The sequence below is a fragment of the Melospiza georgiana genome, chromosome 9 (genome assembly GCF_028018845.1).
Source record: "Melospiza georgiana isolate bMelGeo1 chromosome 9, bMelGeo1.pri, whole genome shotgun sequence".
NCBI classification, from domain to species: domain Eukaryota; kingdom Metazoa; phylum Chordata; class Aves; order Passeriformes; family Passerellidae; genus Melospiza; species Melospiza georgiana.
The window spans coordinates 2,482,793-2,502,203 of NC_080438.1; the positions used below are offsets into that span (position 1 = coordinate 2,482,793).

The following is a 19,411-nucleotide window of genomic DNA, read 5'->3' on the forward strand; positions in this document are numbered from 1 at the left end:
GAAGAATCAATGTCTGAATTAAAAAAAAAAAAAAAGTGTGAAACTTTTTCTATATAGAAGCTCAAAAAACCTCAGAACTTCAGAATTCAAGGAGAAAGCATAATCAGAAATATTTAGGCTATGAAGAGGGTCCAGGGCACATCTGTATGAACACTGATGTCAGATTTGTGATGTTAGATGTAGTTTCCATCCCTGCTATCTTATATTCCTTTGCAGTCACTCTTTGCTCTACCATGGCAAGTTCAGGGCTTGTCCCAGCAGGCAGTGAACATGCAGCTGCTTCTACTCTGACCTGCTGTCCCCATGTTTCAAAATGCACTTGAACAGATTTCAAGAATTCACATAAAATACTCTCCTTGTTTTATCTGGCTGAGAACGTGACCCTCCACTAAAACTTCCAAGGTGTTCAATCACCAGGAATTACATGAAGCTTGACTGATTATCTGGGGGAAGGGCAGCAAACAACCCTCAAAGAGAAAAGAGTGAAAAAGAAGAAAAAGAAGGAGGAGTGAAGAGCCTTCTTGAGGAAACAGAGCTTGCCTTGCAGAGAGTTCTCGTGCAGAGGGTGTGGGTGATGCACTCCTGGCAAAATGAGCAGAGGGACACCAGCTAAGCTCCACACACCAGTGTTTTGTAAGCTTAAAGGAGTCTGTTTTGTTTATTAATGTCAATATTTCAATATAAATATTTTGTAAGCTTAAAGGAGTCTGTTTTCTTTATTAATTTCACTTGTGAGGAGCTTACAGAGCTGGCAACAACACTTACTCCTCTAACAGAACTGTTGCCACAACTGCTAAGCCTTAAAGTGTTTTTTACTTTGAACCCCACAATTCAGATAAACTCTTACAGTTTTATCCCAAACCACATCTTCCTTGCCACTTGTTGTTTCTTCACTTACCCAAAAAAGTATTTTCCACCTTTTCTTTCAGAGCCATTTCCTTCTGTTTAATACAGCAGACGTGCTGACCTACTGGAATGCTGCTCATGAGCTCAGATCAAGCAGTGTCTCATTTATCAGTGGCCCCTCAGCTCATACCCTCCAGAAAAGGCTGCTCATGCATGACTAGGTACATTTTCTAGCTCTGGTTTTAAGGAATTTGGAGCTGAAGGGAGATTTACCGGAAGGGACTGGAGGTTGGGGTCGTGCTCCTGCCACTAACTGGTGGTGTTCCAGGTTTAACATCAATGCCACCTCCAAAGGCCTTCAGGTCCATTTCTGATATCTGAAAAACACAGCAATTGACATGTTAATTCTAATTAAAAAAATTCCATTTGTTAAGCAGCTGTTAGCTTACCTCAATGAAAAGAGGTCACTTAAGTGGAGATGAAAGCCTGACTGCAGAACAGCCTCTTATAATTAGGACAGGCCCAGCACCACAAGCACCTCTGTGTACAATTTTCCTGCCCTATCTGGCACTTGCAGCAATGGTACTGGGCTTTCTAACTTGCTCCTCCTGCATAATGACAGGGGGTTTGAGAGTCATTTCATCTATTTGGCCCTAAAAAAAAGAAAAAAAAATATGTTTTGGGGTTGAGATCTACTTCTCCAAGACTCCCATCTCAGGTACCACGTGAAAATATTTAGAAATAATCCTGAAAAACGCTGAGAAGAAGAATATCACCAAATAGTCCAGGTCTATAAAAATAAACAAAGCCAAAGCACAGTAAAAATGGAGCTGTCACTCATGCAAAACAATCTCCAGACTAACTGGAGCAGTGACTCTTGAATGCTATTTTGCAGATACACTCAACAGAATAAATTAGCCTTTGGGACAGTGTATTTCCACACATGGCCATGAAGCATAACAGCAACAATAAATCACTTAGAAATGAGAGGCTGTTTTAAGCTGACTTTCTTTAGCAGCAATATGATGGGAATCTCAGAGCAGGGCAGGAAAGTCATCCAAGGCCAGCATCCCACTGCAGCTCTTCCCTCATTTTTTGCTGAAATGAGCAATCATTTTCCAGTGACAACTGCAGCAACAAACATGCTGCTGCCTGCAAAATGGGCTCCTAACAACTGCCAGGCTCTAAAGATTTGGCCAGATCCCATGAGACTGGAAAACTGCACAGTGCAAAAACCACCATACACACTCTCTGGGGGTGAGGAGATGCAAGCTTCATCTAGGTGGTCTGAAATTCTGGTTGCCATTACTGTCCAAGACGTGGAATTAACACCCGAGTTTTTTCGTACTGCAGCTTAAATTACTGGGATTGTGGGGTTATTTTATATTCACAAGCACCCTAAAATGGAGGCCAGAAGGTGCAGAGGTGCCTCAGTCCCCCAGGTGGGGGGACCCTGCTGTGGCTGCCAGCCAGCTGAGCTGTGTCCATGTCCAGGGTGTCACCCAGTGCTCACCTGGAAGCGAACTGCAACTGCCGAGGGCTGCACACTATCCGAGAATCCCCGGGGCCTGTAAAGCTGGGATTCCATCTAAGACAAGAGACCTTGTGATTGGAAACCAGCTCCACACATCCCCTCATCAGCAATTACCTCAGCAGCTTCACATAAAGGAGAGGAGAGAATGCCCCCCATGATACACGAGATTCTTGCACTGTTTTAGTGGTATTTCCTTCCTAGAGCTGTTCCCTCAGTTTTCCTGAGCTGCAAGACCAGACTTTTCTTTTTCAATTACAGAAAGATCCCATCTTGCATACAATGCTACATTCTTAATGTGCACCATGCTGTGCTGTTCAGAAGGCAGATCCCCAGCAACAATTATAGAGTTCAATTCTTAAGGTCATGGCTGATACAGAGTCCACTGAAGCCCCTAAAACTCTAAAATTCCCCATTTTGCACTGGAAACCCCTGAGCCCAAAGAGCCTGCTCTGGTTTGAGTCCAGAAGCAAAGCAACCAACTCAGGCAGGCCCAGAATCTGGCACCAGCCCTGGCAGAGTCCTGCTGCTCCCACAACATCTCAGTACTGTTCTCCACATGGCTTCTGCATGAAATCCCCTACTAGTCCATGATGTCAGCACCAAACCAGGTATTCCTGCAGTGCAAATGGAGCAGCACCAAGTTAGCTACAAAACCTCAGCTAAATGCACAGAGCCAGTCCCTCTGGCATTAACCCTGATTGGCTTTTTCATCTTTTAAAGCTGAGGCAGATTTTTAAGATGCAAGCAGTCAGCACGAGTTGCTGTGCTGGTTACACAAACCAAAAAGCAGCTGTGCTTCACAGGAATTCTGTCCTGCAGCTGTGGCAGTGCTGTTACCTTCCCAGTTGCAGCAATCATGCTGTGCTGAGTTCCTGCTGGGATCAATCCTCTGAAGGGCTGGGTCACCTGGGCAGGTCTGCTCAGGTTCTGAGCCTGAGCTTGTGGTGGGGTGTGCTGCAGTGGAGGCTGCAGGGACTGGGGCAGGGCTATCAGAGGCTGGGCTGTGGATCCAAAGTTGGGCAGGGAAATCTGTGATCCTGGCAAAGGTACTGTCACCTGCAGAGAGAGAGAGAGCACAACATCACCAGTAACAGACACACAAAGGCCATTATGTCACTGCCACTGCTAGCTCTAGTTCAGCTTTATCCCTTAATGAGTTCTTTATTTAACCAGAGAGCTGCAAGCAAATAAGTGCATTTATTGCTCAGTTTGCCTTTATAAACAGCTCTAATGGCATTTGGGTCTTTGCTTTTCAGAAACAAAGGTGCATGAGATCTCCTGCCTCCAACATCATTCAACTTGATTTCACTGTGTGACAGGGAAATTTAATTCAGCTCAGAAAAACAAAGGCAGTTCTGGCACAGGTAGGGACAGGACTGGCTTATTTGTTTACTTCAAATAATTCTAGTCAAAGGACACTGGGATAAAAATTAGATTTTACTTTCCAGGAGTTCCAACAACCAGCACTTTGAGCTTAAAAACAATGACAAAAACACACAGCTTGTCCCTTGCTTGCATTTACCACTGTGCTGTGGGCTGAAACCAGCAGAGAGTGGTAGTGATAAACATGGAAATACAACAGCAGTGACCTGACTGGCAGGAGTTACTGCATGCCTTGGTCTCACAATCCACTATCTGCAAAATCATATTCTAAGGGTGACAAGGAGAATGATGAGAGATTCCCAAATGTGAAAGGCTTACAAGGATTCTGCTCTGAAGGGTGACAGATTAAAATCAGAGAGACAGCCAGAACTGAACACACTGAAAGTACCAACTCTTCTAAAAGGTCCTGCAAACTGTGCTAGATTTCCAACATCCAATCTTTTACAACTCTTCTAGATTTCTGTCTTGGCACCTTTTCCAGTGTAGGAGGTAGGCTGCTATAATAAATCAATCCATCCCCAGTTTGATTTTGGAAGTCATTTCAATTAAAAAAATCAACCAGAAGATGGAAACCACTAGACAGTATCCTTAAATATGACAGAATAATTTAGCAGTTCTTTCACAGAAGAGTGAAAAAGCCCTCAAATCAGTGGAGTTATTTTACTGACCTGCATGATCACCTATCTGCTGACTCCTCAGTTATTTTCTGTGAGCACTCCTGGGCTCCAGCTCAGTTAGAACTGGTATTAACAATTAGGCTGCATTTAGCACCTGGACTTTGCCTCTCTCTCTCTCTCCACCTCTCCTGGTATCTGCTTCCATACAGCCATCATGTGCCTCAGTCAATTAGCAACAGCACATTAGTGCCAATGAAGTATCTGCCCATCACTGAAAAATGAACTATTCAAGGGAAGGATGCCAGGGACAAATGACCAACATGACCTGAGCCTTCACTATTAACATTCCAGTTTTATTTTAGAAGAATTAGAGGCTGTCTCAGCCCTCTCCTCTGTTCCAACCCCACAGACACCACCAAGCACGACATGCTTTTTTTAGGAAGAATACAATGCAGGAAATTTACCATGCCATAGTTTACCTGCTGCAGAGCACTGGGAGACTGTGCAGTGTTGTAGAAATTGCTCTGGCCAGGCTGCTGGACCTGCCCAGAGTAGAGGTTTGAAGCCTGAGTGAGGGTAGCTCTGGCCTAGGAAGAGAAGAGACATCTCCCATCAGGAGCATTCAGGCAGGGCCACAGAAAGCCCAGCAAGGGAAGCTGATAAATGTGAAGGTTTCACTTTGTGATAAAGCTCTCATCTGCAGCTGGTGGTACAGCTCTTTATCACAATTAAGGAATTTAAACCTGAAGCTCTAATTAGTGACAAAAGCACAAGGAGCACTGTAATCTGGGGAACAAGCCTCAATTCAGAGATTAAGCTAATATACATTTATTAAATTAAAAGAACACTCTCCTCCAAGTGTTTGAAGTTTGTTGCCACCCAAACAGAGCAGAAGGGCTGCAGGGAGCATTTCCTACCTGCAGGATGTGTGTGTCAATGAGCTGAGAGCCCCCCAGGCCTGAAGCCTGCCCGAGCTGGTGCTCATAGAGGATGGGAATAGGCTGAGTGTTGGAGGTCTGCTGGAAGGCCAGGCTGGACTGGGCCTTGGCCAGCTCCTGGTGCTGCACTGCTGGGAAGTTGTGTAAGGCTGTGCCAGACAGAACCACTGGGGATGGCTGAGACAAACCACTCTGCATGAAAGCTTGCTGGGATCTGCAAGAGATTCAAGTGGTATTCATAACAATTCTGACACGGCTCAACAATGAACCACCAAAACGAACAGCACAGTTTATTATCTTTAAACAGAATTAATATGCTTAGCTTTACTGAACACATTTTCACCTGAGAAAGGTAGATTTTTTTCAATTTACTCTGCATACAACAAAGTAACAGCTGCTATTGAAGGCCACAGGAAAAAACAATGAGGCTTCTTACTAAAATCTTAAATCACAATTTGCTATTTAGATGTTTATGCTGCAATAATTTTTGGATAATTAACTGTAACACAGAAAAAACTGCCAGTTTTTAGTTCCTGTGCTCCAAGGTGGGATGGGAAAGCCCCTGTGAGCAGCCCCACTGAGTCACTAAGGGAAATGTTTTGGTCTCTTCACTCCACAGAGCTCCATAGGCCAACTTCTACTACAGCTTAAACCACTGCATGCTGACCATGGTAGCTTCCAAATGAATGTTTTGATTTCAAAAGACTTCACAGCCTTTAATTTCTACCAGCTATTCAATCCCTCTGTGAGCAGCATAGGGAAGCTGCAGTTTGTTTAAAGAAGACTGAAACCAGCACAGCAAAGCACCACACACAGGTTTAGTCCATCAGAAATATTTATCTGAACATCCCAACTAGGAACTTGGGCGAGTGGCCACCTTCAGCCTGAAGAATCAAGAGTTTTGAAGTAAGGGCTCCTCTGAAAGCTTTTGAGCCTCAGGAGAGTGTTTATGTGTAAAAACACCTTTTACTTTCCCTGGTGCTGGTGTGAGCTTTGCTCTGCACCCTCCCCTCACTGCACAACACAGGAAAAACTCTTCCAGACTGGATGCAAAGGATTGGCTTCAATGGAGCCAATTTTTTTCCCCAAGCTGTTTTTTAGCTCATTTTTAACTTTTGGTTGTAATGTTTTAAACCAGCAACCTGTGCATCTCCAAGCTTCTCCTCCTCTGCAATTTTCTATGTGGGAGAAGCACTCCCACTGTTAGAACTCCATTAATGCCATGTTTGTGTGTGATCAGATTTATTTAATCTGGACCACATGCCAGCCTGATTGTGTTTTTGCAATTAGCCAACTGTTTGCAACAGCTTTTGTCAGCTGTAGCGGGACAAGCAATGTTTGGTCCCACAAAGTCAGCTAAGCACCAAAGTCAGGATACAAATGTGGTTAATTAAACCTTCTGTGGCCTCAGCCTTCTACACTGCAACAGGCAGACTGAACTACAGCCCATGCAAACCCCTCTAATTAAACTTCCAAAGCAGCTTTCTCAAAGTGGAACTAACAACATTTGTCAGAATTACCCTGCTGTGGAGCAGCTTTCCTAGGAAAGGCAAGGGAGCTTTGAGAGGCTCACAGTGAAGTCTGTCTGTCTGTCAGGGCCAGTGCAGTGATACTGGTGCTACTGGTACCTTCTGCAGCAAATAAAACATTCTGAAACATACCCTGCAATGAGGTCTTTACTACCCAGGAGCTCAAACTGGAATTTCACAGTGTTTCAAGGCCCCAGTGTTGGTTTGATTAAAAAGAATTGCTGAACTAAAGGGACAGACATTTTCTGTTCTCTTACTATGACAGACTGATACTCTCAGCTCTTTAGCCTGGTTTCTAAAGATACAAATATGCATCAGTTTTTAACCCAGATTCACAACTACATCTGCACAAGACAGACAATCTGCATACAGAGTTCTCAGACAAAAAAAAAATTTGGGGAAGACAGCAAGATGAGGCAGCTATGGAGCACATATGACAAGTCTGCAGGGAACCAAATTGAATAATTCTGACACTAAAACCCCAAAGAAATGTGCACATGCTACCTACCTGTAAGGTTGTAAGGAGGAATTGAACAACTCCTGGGCTTGTGAAACAGCTGGTGCTGCTCCTAAACTCAGCTGAGCTTGATGCTGTCCCTGCAGGGGTGCATAGATGGGGATGGGGATCTGCTGAACTGAAGCAGGCTGCATAAAAAACATTAAAATTAGGTTAGAAAGAAGAGAAAATATTAAATTAGAAAAACTGCAGCTGAATGTGTGTGAGGATTTGTGTAGCATTATGAAAAGTAAAATAAGAATGTCAAATCCCCAAGGCTGCATTGCTGCCCTGATGAAAATTACTTTCTAGTTGAATTTTATACATTTCCTCACAACCAACCAGCAGAAACTGAGTGAAATATTCAGATCTGCATATAAAACAACTGCTTGAGGTTACATAGGATTTTGTATGACACAAGTTAAGTCTGCACTCACATTGCCACAGAAACACCTCCCAGGAAGAGAAACTTTGCCATGGAAGTTGAGAGAATAAACTTCCACTCACAAATATATGGCAAACAACCAAGCAGTGCCTGCTGCACCAGAACAGACAGCAAAGGGAGGGACATTCTCATTTTTTGCAGTCTTTATTCTCACTCTCCACTGCCTCATCCAATCATTAGTGGAACTTTGAAGGCAACAGGCAGATGGAGGGGAACAAGGTGGATGAGGAAGCCCAGATACCTGAGAAAGGCCTGGCTGGAAGCCTTGCTGCTGGGCCAGGGAAGGTGGTGCCAGCCGGGCGTGCTGGGTGTTGAACAGGTGACTGGTGTCCATGTAGAATGCTGGGATTTGAGCTGCAGTGCCTCAGGAAGAGCAACACAATTAGTACCTGATTTTAGCACCTAACTCCCAACACCATCCCCTCTAGAAAGGTTTTCATCAAGAATTAGAGATGTCAGTCCTTCCCCCTGTAACAGCTCCAGAGGGGCTGGGAGAAGGAGCAGCACTGCAGAGCTCTGGCTGCCTCAACAGCTTTGGTACCTTTTCCAATTCACCCCCAGAATCCATCAGTCTTGCACAGGAATCACTAATCCCACACAATTTTGGAGGGATGAACAACAGATTCTGAGCAAAAAAGGCATTTGGGTGAAGGAAGGGTAAGAACATGAAACACTGCCATGTAATTTAACTAGATTGTTAACTAGATGTAGGATTTTCCTTAAAGAAAATTGTCACAACTCTCAACTACTGCAGCATTTTAAGAAAACTAAATCACTCCAGGTCTTAAACAGCAATTTACAATTCTGCAACAGAAAACTGGTACATGAAGAGACTCAAGCTTACTTTATTCAACAATCTATACAGCACTACATTTGTACTTCCTGATAAAGCAGTGCAGATTTACAGTAAGACAATGAGTGATTCTGAGTACAGAACAATCTTTATCATTCTGTCTTGACTGCAGAGCAAAATAAAAAAAAACAAAAAGCAGATGTGTGGCTTCTCAGGCACAAACAGCATTACCTGCTGCAGACTGGGACACATAGACCTGGGGACTCTGCTGCTGCTGGGCAATGAGGGATGGCATGCAGCTCAGCTGGGAGAAGTGGCTGGCAGAAGCCAGGCTGCTTGTCTGCAGCTGCTGGGGCTTCACTTTGCAGATGTTAGGAGGGTCTGAGGTGCTTGCAGTCTTTGTACTCAGTGAAGAGGTTGTGTATGTTCCAGCTCCTAGGAGGAAAAAAGCCAGGGATGCAACAATCAAAGACATTTCAGAGCCTCCTCATTCAGAGGTCAAAGTTTTGGGGCAGCTCTGTGAGCACAGAACTGGTAAAGAGCACTGAAACCTGATGCAGCTGTTTCCAGCAACACAAGAAACACAAGGAGCCAGTTCTGTGGATTCACTGTGGAAGTGCTGCAGCCCTGCTACACCTCCCTTCTCAGGCACTGAAGGAGGCAGCTGGGTCAGTTACTCAACAAAACACTGCAACCCACAGTGGTTGTGCCTCTCATGGAGATAGACTCTAACATTCCAAGGGATGAAGACTTAACCAGATTTAGCATCTTTTGTTTGCTGCCAAGAACCAAGGTGGTAAACCAAGCAGTGGTTGTGAAGAGCAGCTGGACATTTTCTCTGCCTTTTGCAAATAGGTTTTGATATGAGTTCTTGAAGCTTTAACTTAAAAAGCAAGAGTACAAATAGAAGTAAGACATCAGAATTATTCTCTGCCCCAAAATCTGTGTGCTTGCCTCCATTTGGCTGAACAAAATTAAACCAGAGACAAGGGAAGTTTACCTCCTCCTTAGGCAGAGAGAAGTTTAATGTCATTTTCAGGTGACTGAAGTGGAACAGTGAAGCCAGTTAACAGGTTATTTGGCAAGTTGCTGCTCAGATCTGACATTCCATTCCTAGCACAAACCTTTTGTTAGCTTTGCATTAAACAATTCCAAAAGGAATTGAATCCAAACATAAGCAAGGAACAACACAAGGGGACACCACTGCCTTGACATGAGTTACCTGAGAGGGATGTTGTGGGGGTAACTGAGGCCACAGGAATAGGAGGCATTGATGCACTTGAGAAAGAGCTGTAGGTGCCACTGCTTGGCCCAGTGTTGCTGCTGCTGCTGCTGCTGCCACCAGCAATGGGAGATGCTGCTGAGGTCACTGGTGAACTCTTCTCCCCCATGTTTGGGGAATTCTCCCATGCTTTGCGTGCAGACTCCATCTATTTAAAAGAAAAAAAAATGTCCTCATCTATTAGGAAGTTTCAAGCAGTCCCTGTTTCTCTTTTAACAGCTCTTTTTAGTGAAAAGGCAACTGGGGCTTCATGCCAGCCTCTTTTGGAAGTCGCTGTCATCGTGCAACTCTGTTCATGCAAAAAGCAAACAGCCTCAGGTTGGAGCTGCTCATCTGCTCCAACTGCACATGTGCACAGTTCATCATCTTACAGCCAATGCTCAGGAGAGAATTCACTCACACTAATTTGGCTTGGTTTTGTTTGACATGAAGAGCAAAGACACAGTGAGCAAAAGAAAGGGAAAACTCTCTCTAAACATTTCCATCAAGTCCTTTAATTCCAAGTTACTTGGGCCATTCAAATGAAGCAGCCCTTTGCTTTCTTGGTCCACCATCCACTCTGAGTGACCACCAAGGATACCCACTGCACACTTCAGTGAACATGAAGCAGCCAAGTTTGGATTTCCAAAGCAACTCCTGCTCAAGAAGCAGCCACAAGCTCACATAGCTTGGGTGTGCTGCTTTATGTTAAAGCTAAAAAATGCTTCATGCTCCTCTGTTTCTATAATTATGAGCTTATGTCTTGCACAGCAAGGGAGATGAAACTTTAAATATTTTGGACACAGTTATCTTCCCCCAGAAGTGGAAACAACCATTGTTTTACTGCAGCCAATACAATCTAATTCTTGCTATGTTAGCCAGACAATGCAAAATCGAAATTGAAACACTTCTGAGGGTCCAGTGAACAAGAAATATTAATGTTTAAACTACACTCACTAATTTAAAAGCTCAAACATGGTCCATGGACTTCTGCACAACCTTCAGGTGTCTCCAGTGGAAACACAAGTTTAGCTAGCAGAGCTGAAACTGCTCACCATAAGTTTTTCAAGGCCAGGTGCTGCCTTTAGTGGTGGATATTAAGGGGCAAATACATCCTCACCACACAGCTGCCCTCACTGCCTGCTCCAGAGCCCCCCTAGCTCAGTCTCAAAGCCACCCTGCCCTGCTTTACATGAGTCAGGCAGAGTCTGGACAGACCAAACGTGGCTCAGGTTATTTGTCCAGATGTTCAGGAATGATAAAAAAGCAGAGTAATACTGAAAGAAGTGGGTCACAGGTGATCAACACACACCCATGTGGAAAATGAGGTTCTGGATTCCTGAAGAGAATAAAGGGGGAGGAGGGAAACTTAGTTACACATTAAATCCTCTGGGGGCAAGTCACCTATTTTCATTTCTGAGATCTTCCCCAGCAATCTCTCACTGTTTCCCCTCCACAACATTCTCCTCCAAACTGGCTCTGATTCTTGCACACAAGGCAAGGTTAATTCACCACTGATGTGCTGGAAATGATTCTGTTCAGGCACTGAGACAAAGTGAGTAAGAATCTGTGACTGTCAGGCTAGAGAAGGTGTAGAAGTTTCTATGTTCACTGGTTTTCAGGATGTCCTGGAGAAGCTATTGATAGCAAAAGCTACACACTGCATTTTGTAACACCTAGAGCACATCACAGAGTCCTCAAGTTTTCTTTTGGAAAGCCTCTTAGCAATATCTAACTTTTATAAACTAGAGAAAAAGATGCAAAGATGCAAGAGAGATTGACACTCTAGGAATGCCTATTCAGCACCATCTCCAGAGCAGATATGGAGGAATAAGAGGCTCTAAATTGAGACTGGGGACAGTGCTGTAGTTTCACTGCTCAGTTAGGGAGAAAGGAGGGCAACAAGGAGGAGATCATGGCTGCCTGAGGCTTCTCTTCATCACTGATCCACTGGGGCCCTCACTGCAGAGCAGCCCTGCCCATGGTACCCAAAACCTCCTCTGGAGACAAACCCCAGTGTGCCTTTCCTTAAATACACCAAAGCCTCAATGGTTGCAAAAACAAAGTTCAAACCTGTCAGTTTCTTGACCAGATGCCTACAGAGGAATTTGAGATGAAACCTTGGATATGAAGAAGGCCAAGCAGCTCAGTTTGAGATTGCTTTGGACTTTCTTCTGCTCAGCTCCTTACCTACAACAGCCCTTTGAGCAAAGAGGATGACTGAGTAAAGGTGTCTTTAGCAAAGTTACTCCAAGGAAACAAGATCTCAACAAGGAGCACCTCATACCCCCACTGAAGAATGATGCAATTGTGGCCAAGTGCCCTACAAGTCTCTTCACACACAGCTTTCTGTGACAGGGGATGGAGGGAAGAGCAGGAGCAAGGACTGATCCTTTATGCAAGCAGAACCTGGACATTTTGTTCTTTTAAGAAACTGAAGGAAATGCTTTCCTCTCTCCTGCTGCACTGGAAGAGGATGACAAAGAGCAGAGCTGTGCCTGCAGGGACAGTGACAGTCTCAGAGTGTGCTTCAGAACAAGCCTGCTGCCTTCTGTGTTTGTGAAAAGGAGGTAGAGCTCCAGTGGCTGGAATGAAGAAATCAGGGACAAAGCTGCTTCCAAACATCTTTCCATGCAGATTTCAGTCAGAGGGTTCTTCAAGAAATCCTCAAAACAAATCCTCAAAATCCTATTTTGTTACCAAACATCCAAAAATCTGTCACCCACTGAGAAATCACTGACACCACAAGAGCAGGAAAAGAAATGCAGGATGAATGACACAGACACCACAGTTTGCTCTGTAACTGGGCACTGTCCCATACCCTGAGGTAACTTTCAGGTAACTTTCAGCCCTACCTGTGTGACACAGGATTGCATCTCCAGTCAGAGACTATTTCAGAACACTTTCAGACGCCAGAAAGTCACATTAGGATAACTCATTACACAAGAATGTACCAGAAACCCAGATTTTTTTAAACTACTTGTCCCTCCACAGTGCTCTCCCCATTTCTGTAGGTCTACTGTTTGAAAGGTGTTATAATAAAAGTGTTAACAAAAGAAAAGCAGAGATTCAACAAGAGAACATGAATATTTCTCATCTGTAGAGATCACAAGCAAGCAGCTGTCAAACCAAGCAGTGAGACAAGTCTCACTGGGACTGACAAGCAAGTTCCTCTAAAGCATTAGCTCTGCGTCCAATCAAGTTTCATTTCTTCTTTTAAAAACTTAAGACAAACCAAGGTCAAACACCACTATTCCCTAATACCAGCAACAACACTTCTACTGGCTCAGTCACCTGCAGTCACAATGACAAAGCAGATCTAGGACACCAAAAGAAGAAAAAATCCAAAAACTTCTAAAAATACAGCAGCAAAGCTAGAGCCCAACTCTGTGTTAGTGAGTTATACAATGCACACAGTCCAAAATCCAACAAAATGGGAAAACAGCACTCAAAATACTCTCCACACTTGCTCTGCACTGGAAAGCAGGAAACAACAGAACATTTACAACACTACAAAAAGTTCTGACTCACTGATCTAACTGCCCTCCAGAGACACCAACACACCAGCCACATGTCACTACTTGGAACTTCAGCCATCCAACTCAAAACCACATTATCACTGCACCTAAGCCTTAGAACTAAGAAGACAAGCTTGGCTTATCAAGCAAATCCTTGAAGCCTTCACACCAAACCAGGCAACTTATTTTAAGCTCAACACTCAAAAAACCTCAGCCAGATTCTGATGGTTTGCCATGAGCACTGTGGCCCAATGCTAAAACTCTAGGATCTTGGTTTTTTCAGGGCAGTGGGAGCCAAGATTGGTTGAGATGCCAAGTGTTAATGCAAAACGGGGTTAGAAATTTATGGTTTAAATGCATCCTTCGACAGAGTCTGTGTTTCAGCCATCCATTTATATGCAAAAGCAGTTCAGCAGAGGAAACAAAGGAAGGCTCTAAAAAAAGGTTCACCAGCAAGTTCTCCAATAACTTTTTTTTCCCCTGCATGCAAGAAAACGACCCTTAGAGGGATGTGGTACATACCTTGAGGGTGAGGTCGACGGTAGCGGGAGAAACTGGAGTTAGGCTGGAGCTCTGTTGTAAAGTCTCCCTCCTAGGGAGGGGAAGGGTGTGGGGCAGGGGCACCTGAAAGGCAGGCAACACACATCACATTCTAACTAAGTCTACTAGAAAAGCCCCAGAAAGCAAAGCTCAAGCTTTATCAAGTGAGCTACAATTTCTTCAAGGCTTGAGCATTTGGCAGGGAGACTGATAAAATAAGGTGAAAATTTGGTAGGCAAGGAAAGGCCACTCAGCAGGTGCCAAGATGCTTCTCATCTCTCAAAGAGGCTGAAGATTAAGGTTTTAAGGTGTCCATGTCCTCTGCATAAACAAACACCAATTGTCTGTTTGGGGATTTAATTTCAAGCACCATTTCAGTTTTTACTGATATGCAAAAATTCTTCCCAAGCCAGGTTCATCCCTTTTTGTACCAATACAGTACAGGGGGTGTCATGAACCTTGAGTTCTGAGATGCAGTTTCTGAAAAGAGGAAGCTTTTACAGACCTGCAAAATCACAGGACCATGAAACAAACTACAACAGATTTGCCATCCAGTAATTGACTTCAGTTATTTTCTCTTTCACAAGATGAAAGATGTGATACTTGGGGAAATAAATCTGACATAATGCTATTGCTGTCTTTGCCTATGAAAACTCCAATGGATTTCCTAGAAGTTTTAAAGGAAATGAATCAAAAACACTGCAGTGTCCAGTCTGTTACTCCTAACTATTCCTCTCTCCATCCATAGCTTAGCTAATGGACTTCCACTGGATGAGGTAAGGCTAATCCACAAGACAGATCCTGAAGCTTTGAAGCAGGGGATGGCACAGATCCTTGGTGGCCAGGAACCCCTAATTCCCATGTCAGAAATTCCACTCTAACATCCACAAGGATTGGACTTCATTAACACAAAAGAATTCAGTCTTCCACACTAACCACCAAAGTCAAAAACCACAACACTACCAGGAAAGCCAGCAGAAGAGTAAGAAGTTCAATCAGTACTGCTTCAAAATGGTGCTGCAGTAAGCTGAAAAGCATTTTTAGATGGAATTCACAAGACATCTTCATAAAAAACTGAGATCCTACTGCATGATTCTACCTTCCCCCATCAACAAGTGACTCAACCCTGAGCTAATTCTGTTACTCAAACAACAAGAATCACAAGATCCAAGCTCCCTGATGCCCCAGCACACTCCAGACAAACTTGATTTTGCTACAAGTCACAACCCAGCTGGTTCTCTCAATCACTGTGCCACGCTCACAAGTCAGGACCACTGCACTGGCTTTGAGGGCTGCAAACATCTCATCTCCACAGCAACTGAACACCTGAAGCCTGCTGTCTGCTCTCACAACCATTCAGCTGCTCCCTCTGCATGCACTTGCTGTGATTTCAGGCTACAGCTCCAAACTCCCTTGTTTGTGAGAGCCTTTCTTCAAACTCAGCCTCCAGAGCTTTTGCTCCTGGTACCAGGCTCAAGTGCCAACTGCTGCCAAGAACACACTCCTCCCTCCTTGTGACTATCTGTGCTTTTTTTAGAATTGTCCCTACAAACATCTCCACTTTCTGTGCTCTTTAGCTCACTGTGATTGTTCAAAAGACAAGAAAACACCTGAAGGATTCCAGAGCAGGTACTAACCAAACCAAATGTCCTTCAGAGTAAGACTACAGGAAAAAGCCCAGCTAGTTCACATGAAAGGAACCCTGTGGACTTGTTCACTGAAGGCACTATTTGGTGCTTTAAAAGAAGTGTGAAAATTCATTTTCTTGTCTTCAAAGTCAAGACGATCACTGCAATGGACTTACGTTCGTCACCAAAGTCTCCTCCATTTTTGTACTGCTAGTAGCCACTGTGTTAGGATGAGAAGAAGGTGTAGTGTAGTCTGTTACAGACTCCTGTGAAGAAAAACAATTCCATTAAAATATCTCCCTTACCTAAATTCCATTTCAATTTCTTGGACAGATGGCAGCCTTTCTACAGGAGGAGTTCAGCAAGCAACAGAAGATTAGAATTTCACACTGGTTTTTTTTTTTTTTACAAGTCATGTCTAGCAATCCTTGCTGCAGAATTGCTACTGAGGTCAGGAGGATTTCAGAAGATTACAGTTTGCCTCACGACCTCACAATGTACATCTGGAGAAAAGTCAAAATACAGTCTGTAAGGCAAGAACATACAGAATGTATCTCCTGGGCACTGTAAAACTGGACTGTGGTGGTGCAGACAATTATCATGTCACCCAAGGTGCTTCAGCCACCTGCAGGCCCTTTCAGTCTGCTTAAAAAGTAAAATACCTTAGCTGAAAGCTTTCTGTAGCTTCAAATAAATACAGAAATTTCTTAGAATGACAAGAAAGGCCCTCCAGATTAAAAAAAAAAAACACAAAGGGATGGTTGCAATTTGTAAATCAATTTTCTCTCCTGTAAGTTTTGTCTCTGAAAATCACAAGACTCAGATTCTCTGGATGGTGCAGGCTACCTCTGATTTCTGCACTGCTTAATGACTTCAAGGAAGAAAAGGACTGAGGTTTCCAGTCTGCTCAGAGACTTTCCTTGAAGCTTCTTTGTCACAGTTAAGTGGCCCTTCATGTGCTCAGCAAACAAGGTCCTTTCAGTGCTGGCTGCAGGCAGTGACTCCTGCAGCTGTACAAGTTGAAATGTCTGAGGTTTTACATCCCTGAAGGCCAGGAAAGGCTCCACCATCTTGACAGAACCAAACACCACAAAAGAACTGAAGGACAAATCAGCAGCAGAACTGTTACTGAGTGTCTGGACTTGCCAACCCACAATGATTTTGAAGACACAAGCTATATAATGCTTGTTTCATTGCATCCAACCAGTAGGATGATAAGCTACTAAAAAAGTGCACACTCAATTTACTCCTCAGGCTTGTGGCAGTGCCTCTAAAAAAGCAATTAGAGCACTGAGATAGTAACTGACCAATGACAAAGAATCCTCCTTAAAAAGATGAGCTCATTTTGGTAAAACACCAGAACAAGCTAAACCATAACAGGGTGAGAGGACAATGTGCACAGTGATTTGTTTCTATAATTTATGAAGAAAACAGAGAAATCTTTTCTCCATTTATTTACTTCCTTTACTTGTTAAACTGCTGAAATACAAGATATATGGTGCTTCCCACCATGCCAACCACCAAACTGCAAGTTGCACATTTGCACTGGATTCCAACAGGCAAATTTAAATTTAATCTGAGTAAAACAAGGCAAGCATGCAAGGCTGCTGTAATCACAAAAGCCTTCTAATGAAGTAATTAAATGGCTCCATGTTTTTTAAAGAATGCATTACTGCCTAAGAGGAAGTGTTTTTATTAAATTTCCTTCAAGGTCTAGATGCAATTTTTTCAGGGTTTGAGCAGTGAAATTTCTAATGAAAGAAGATGGATCAAGACTACTGCTAACTTTCTTACCTTGCAAACTCACAGCACAAAAAGAGCTTTTTCACTAGAATTAAACCCAAACTCTGCTGCCCTTACAAGTGCACGTGCAATGCTGAAGCACAAGGGTGGTTTACAGGCTGAACATGCAGACAAGACAGAGCTTTAACCACATGAACACCACCCCATAAACTGCAGATTAATCTCCATCCTTCATTTCCTGGTACATTAAGTCCAGGATTCTGCTAGATGTGGCTTAGCACCATAAGCTTTTGCAATTCAGTTCAAGTGATTCTCCTGTACAAGAAACCAACTGATTATTATAAACTAGAAGCAGCTAGAGAAAAAAGTGGTTTTTTGAGTTCTCCACAAATTGTGTGCACCTGAAGAAAAAGAACAGGCAGACTTCTTGTGACTACCTCCTTGAAAAAGGAGAGATCACAAAACCTCCAGTGACTGATGAACAAAGCACAAGGCAAACCTCAGAGCTGACTCTGCTGTGAAAGATCAGGATACTTTATGGGATGAATTAGCTATTTGGTTGGTTCCTGATTTACATAAATCCCCCAAATTAAAGCTTGAAAGATACTCAAAACCTTCTGAAAATCAGTCTGTGTGTTCTTTTAGCCATGATCTGTAAGGCACAGCTGTTGCTACCTGTACAAATACTTCACTGGTGTCCACAACCAGGTATTGATTTTCCTGGGATTTGACAGGTTCAAGTGGAAGGCTGGGAAAGGCAAGGGCCAAGATGTTTTACCCAATTCAGAAAGTTACACATCAGACTGCCTTTACTACAAAAATACTGTAAAATCCAAGAGAAACAGCTGCAATGGCTTCTGAGCATCATACTTATGTACTAAACTTAAACATCTCACTGTAGGAGCTCATTTGTATTTATACAGTTTCTAAGCAGTCTTGTATGATTAAAAGCACATGCTCTTATCAAGATGTTTGTTTTGGAATGGATGGGGTATTCTTGCAAAGCTTCTGAAGGAGGACAGCTGGCTTTTACAGACATTTCAATCAAATACACCACAAGTGTGCATTCCTGGAAGCTGAGCAGGAATCTCTGAGAGGAATGTTTAAGATTATCAAAAGAAAAGACATATAGGTTTGCCAAAACTTCAACATTTGACATTGAAACAACAGGTTAAAGATGTCAACACCTCTTCCCTCAGGAGCAAGCAATGGAAAGAGTACCAAGACAAGAAAAAGCAATTGCAATGTACATCAGTACAAGAACTCCAAGGCTGGAACAGTATTTGAACCCCTTTAAAAAGCCTCTTAAAAAAGAAGGGATATTTATTGCAGGTTTATTCCTGAAGGTTTTCTTATCCAGTAAATTTGCAGGTTGTTGGTTTAACTTTCACTTCTTTCCTAGAAAAAACAACTTACTATTGCCTCAGGAACTATTCCTAACAAAGGAATTTAAAAGCAAACCTGGTGCTGTTAAGGCAGGAGTATTTAGGCCTATTATTAAAGGCTTCTTTAAGCAACCACTCAATTTAAGAAATTATTGGGAACTTTGATATGCAGCACAAACTGGAAAGCCTCTTCCCACTCTGGTTCACCTTCCAGAAGACAGAACCTCAGTGCTTTAGTACTGTGGCAGCTCAAAGAACCTTGGCAACCCAAGTTAAACTAAACCTAGACTGGCACAAAGTCCAGACTCCCCTTTTGACAAACTGATACTTCAAAAATACAATTGTAGAGAGGAAATGTTGTTGCTGATTTTAACAGAGCTATTAACTACACTCAGGCTGCAGTAATCAAAGCTCTGTTTCCTTTTCTGTTTGTGGCCTAGAAGAAACCTCTTCTCCTGTCTTGAGCTCTGGCCACAGGAGTTTGTGGGACCTTGGGAAGCACAGGATCCAAACAGGCTCACCAAGCACCTGAGCAAGGTTTTACTGCTCTGCACTTCTGATTCTCATACAAGGACACTTTATCAATTTCTGCTATGAACATAAACCACTCACACCTACCTACAAGATGGGAAATGTCAGAAGGATGAGAAATCCCTGCACTGAATTTTCTGAAGCCTGCAGCTTCCATGTTGGACACAAGCATCCTACCACTTGCTCTGTAGCAACACTTCATTGAGACACTATCTTTTATGGCA

General features: G+C 43.3%; 1 protein-coding gene across 12 annotated transcripts in view; it reads right to left on the reverse strand.

Moving 5' to 3' along the window:
• The window catches only part of PRRC2C (proline rich coiled-coil 2C), a 68,268-nt gene that overhangs the window by 3,417 nt on the left and 45,440 nt on the right, over positions 1–19,411 (reverse strand). For 4 of the 12 annotated variants that reach the window (XM_058030614.1, XM_058030619.1, XM_058030611.1 and 1 more), the window contains exons 23-33: positions 15,705–15,794; positions 13,883–13,984; positions 9,804–10,011; positions 8,813–9,016; positions 8,030–8,151; positions 7,356–7,492; positions 5,298–5,532; positions 4,845–4,967; positions 3,218–3,436; positions 2,360–2,434; positions 1,120–1,223 (exon numbers count right to left, since the gene is read on the reverse strand). In XM_058030614.1, coding sequence (XP_057886597.1) covers positions 1,120–1,223; positions 2,360–2,434; positions 3,218–3,436; positions 4,845–4,967; positions 5,298–5,532; positions 7,356–7,492; positions 8,030–8,151; positions 8,813–9,016; positions 9,804–10,011; positions 13,883–13,984; positions 15,705–15,794 — 1,619 coding nt within the window. The remainder of the gene's footprint in view (positions 1–1,119; positions 1,224–2,359; positions 2,435–3,217; positions 3,437–4,844; positions 4,968–5,297; positions 5,533–7,355; positions 7,493–8,029; positions 8,152–8,812; positions 9,017–9,803; positions 10,012–13,882; positions 13,985–15,704; positions 15,795–19,411) is intronic. The other 8 variants (XM_058030615.1, XM_058030616.1, XM_058030622.1 and 5 more) reach the window with 8 other exon arrangements.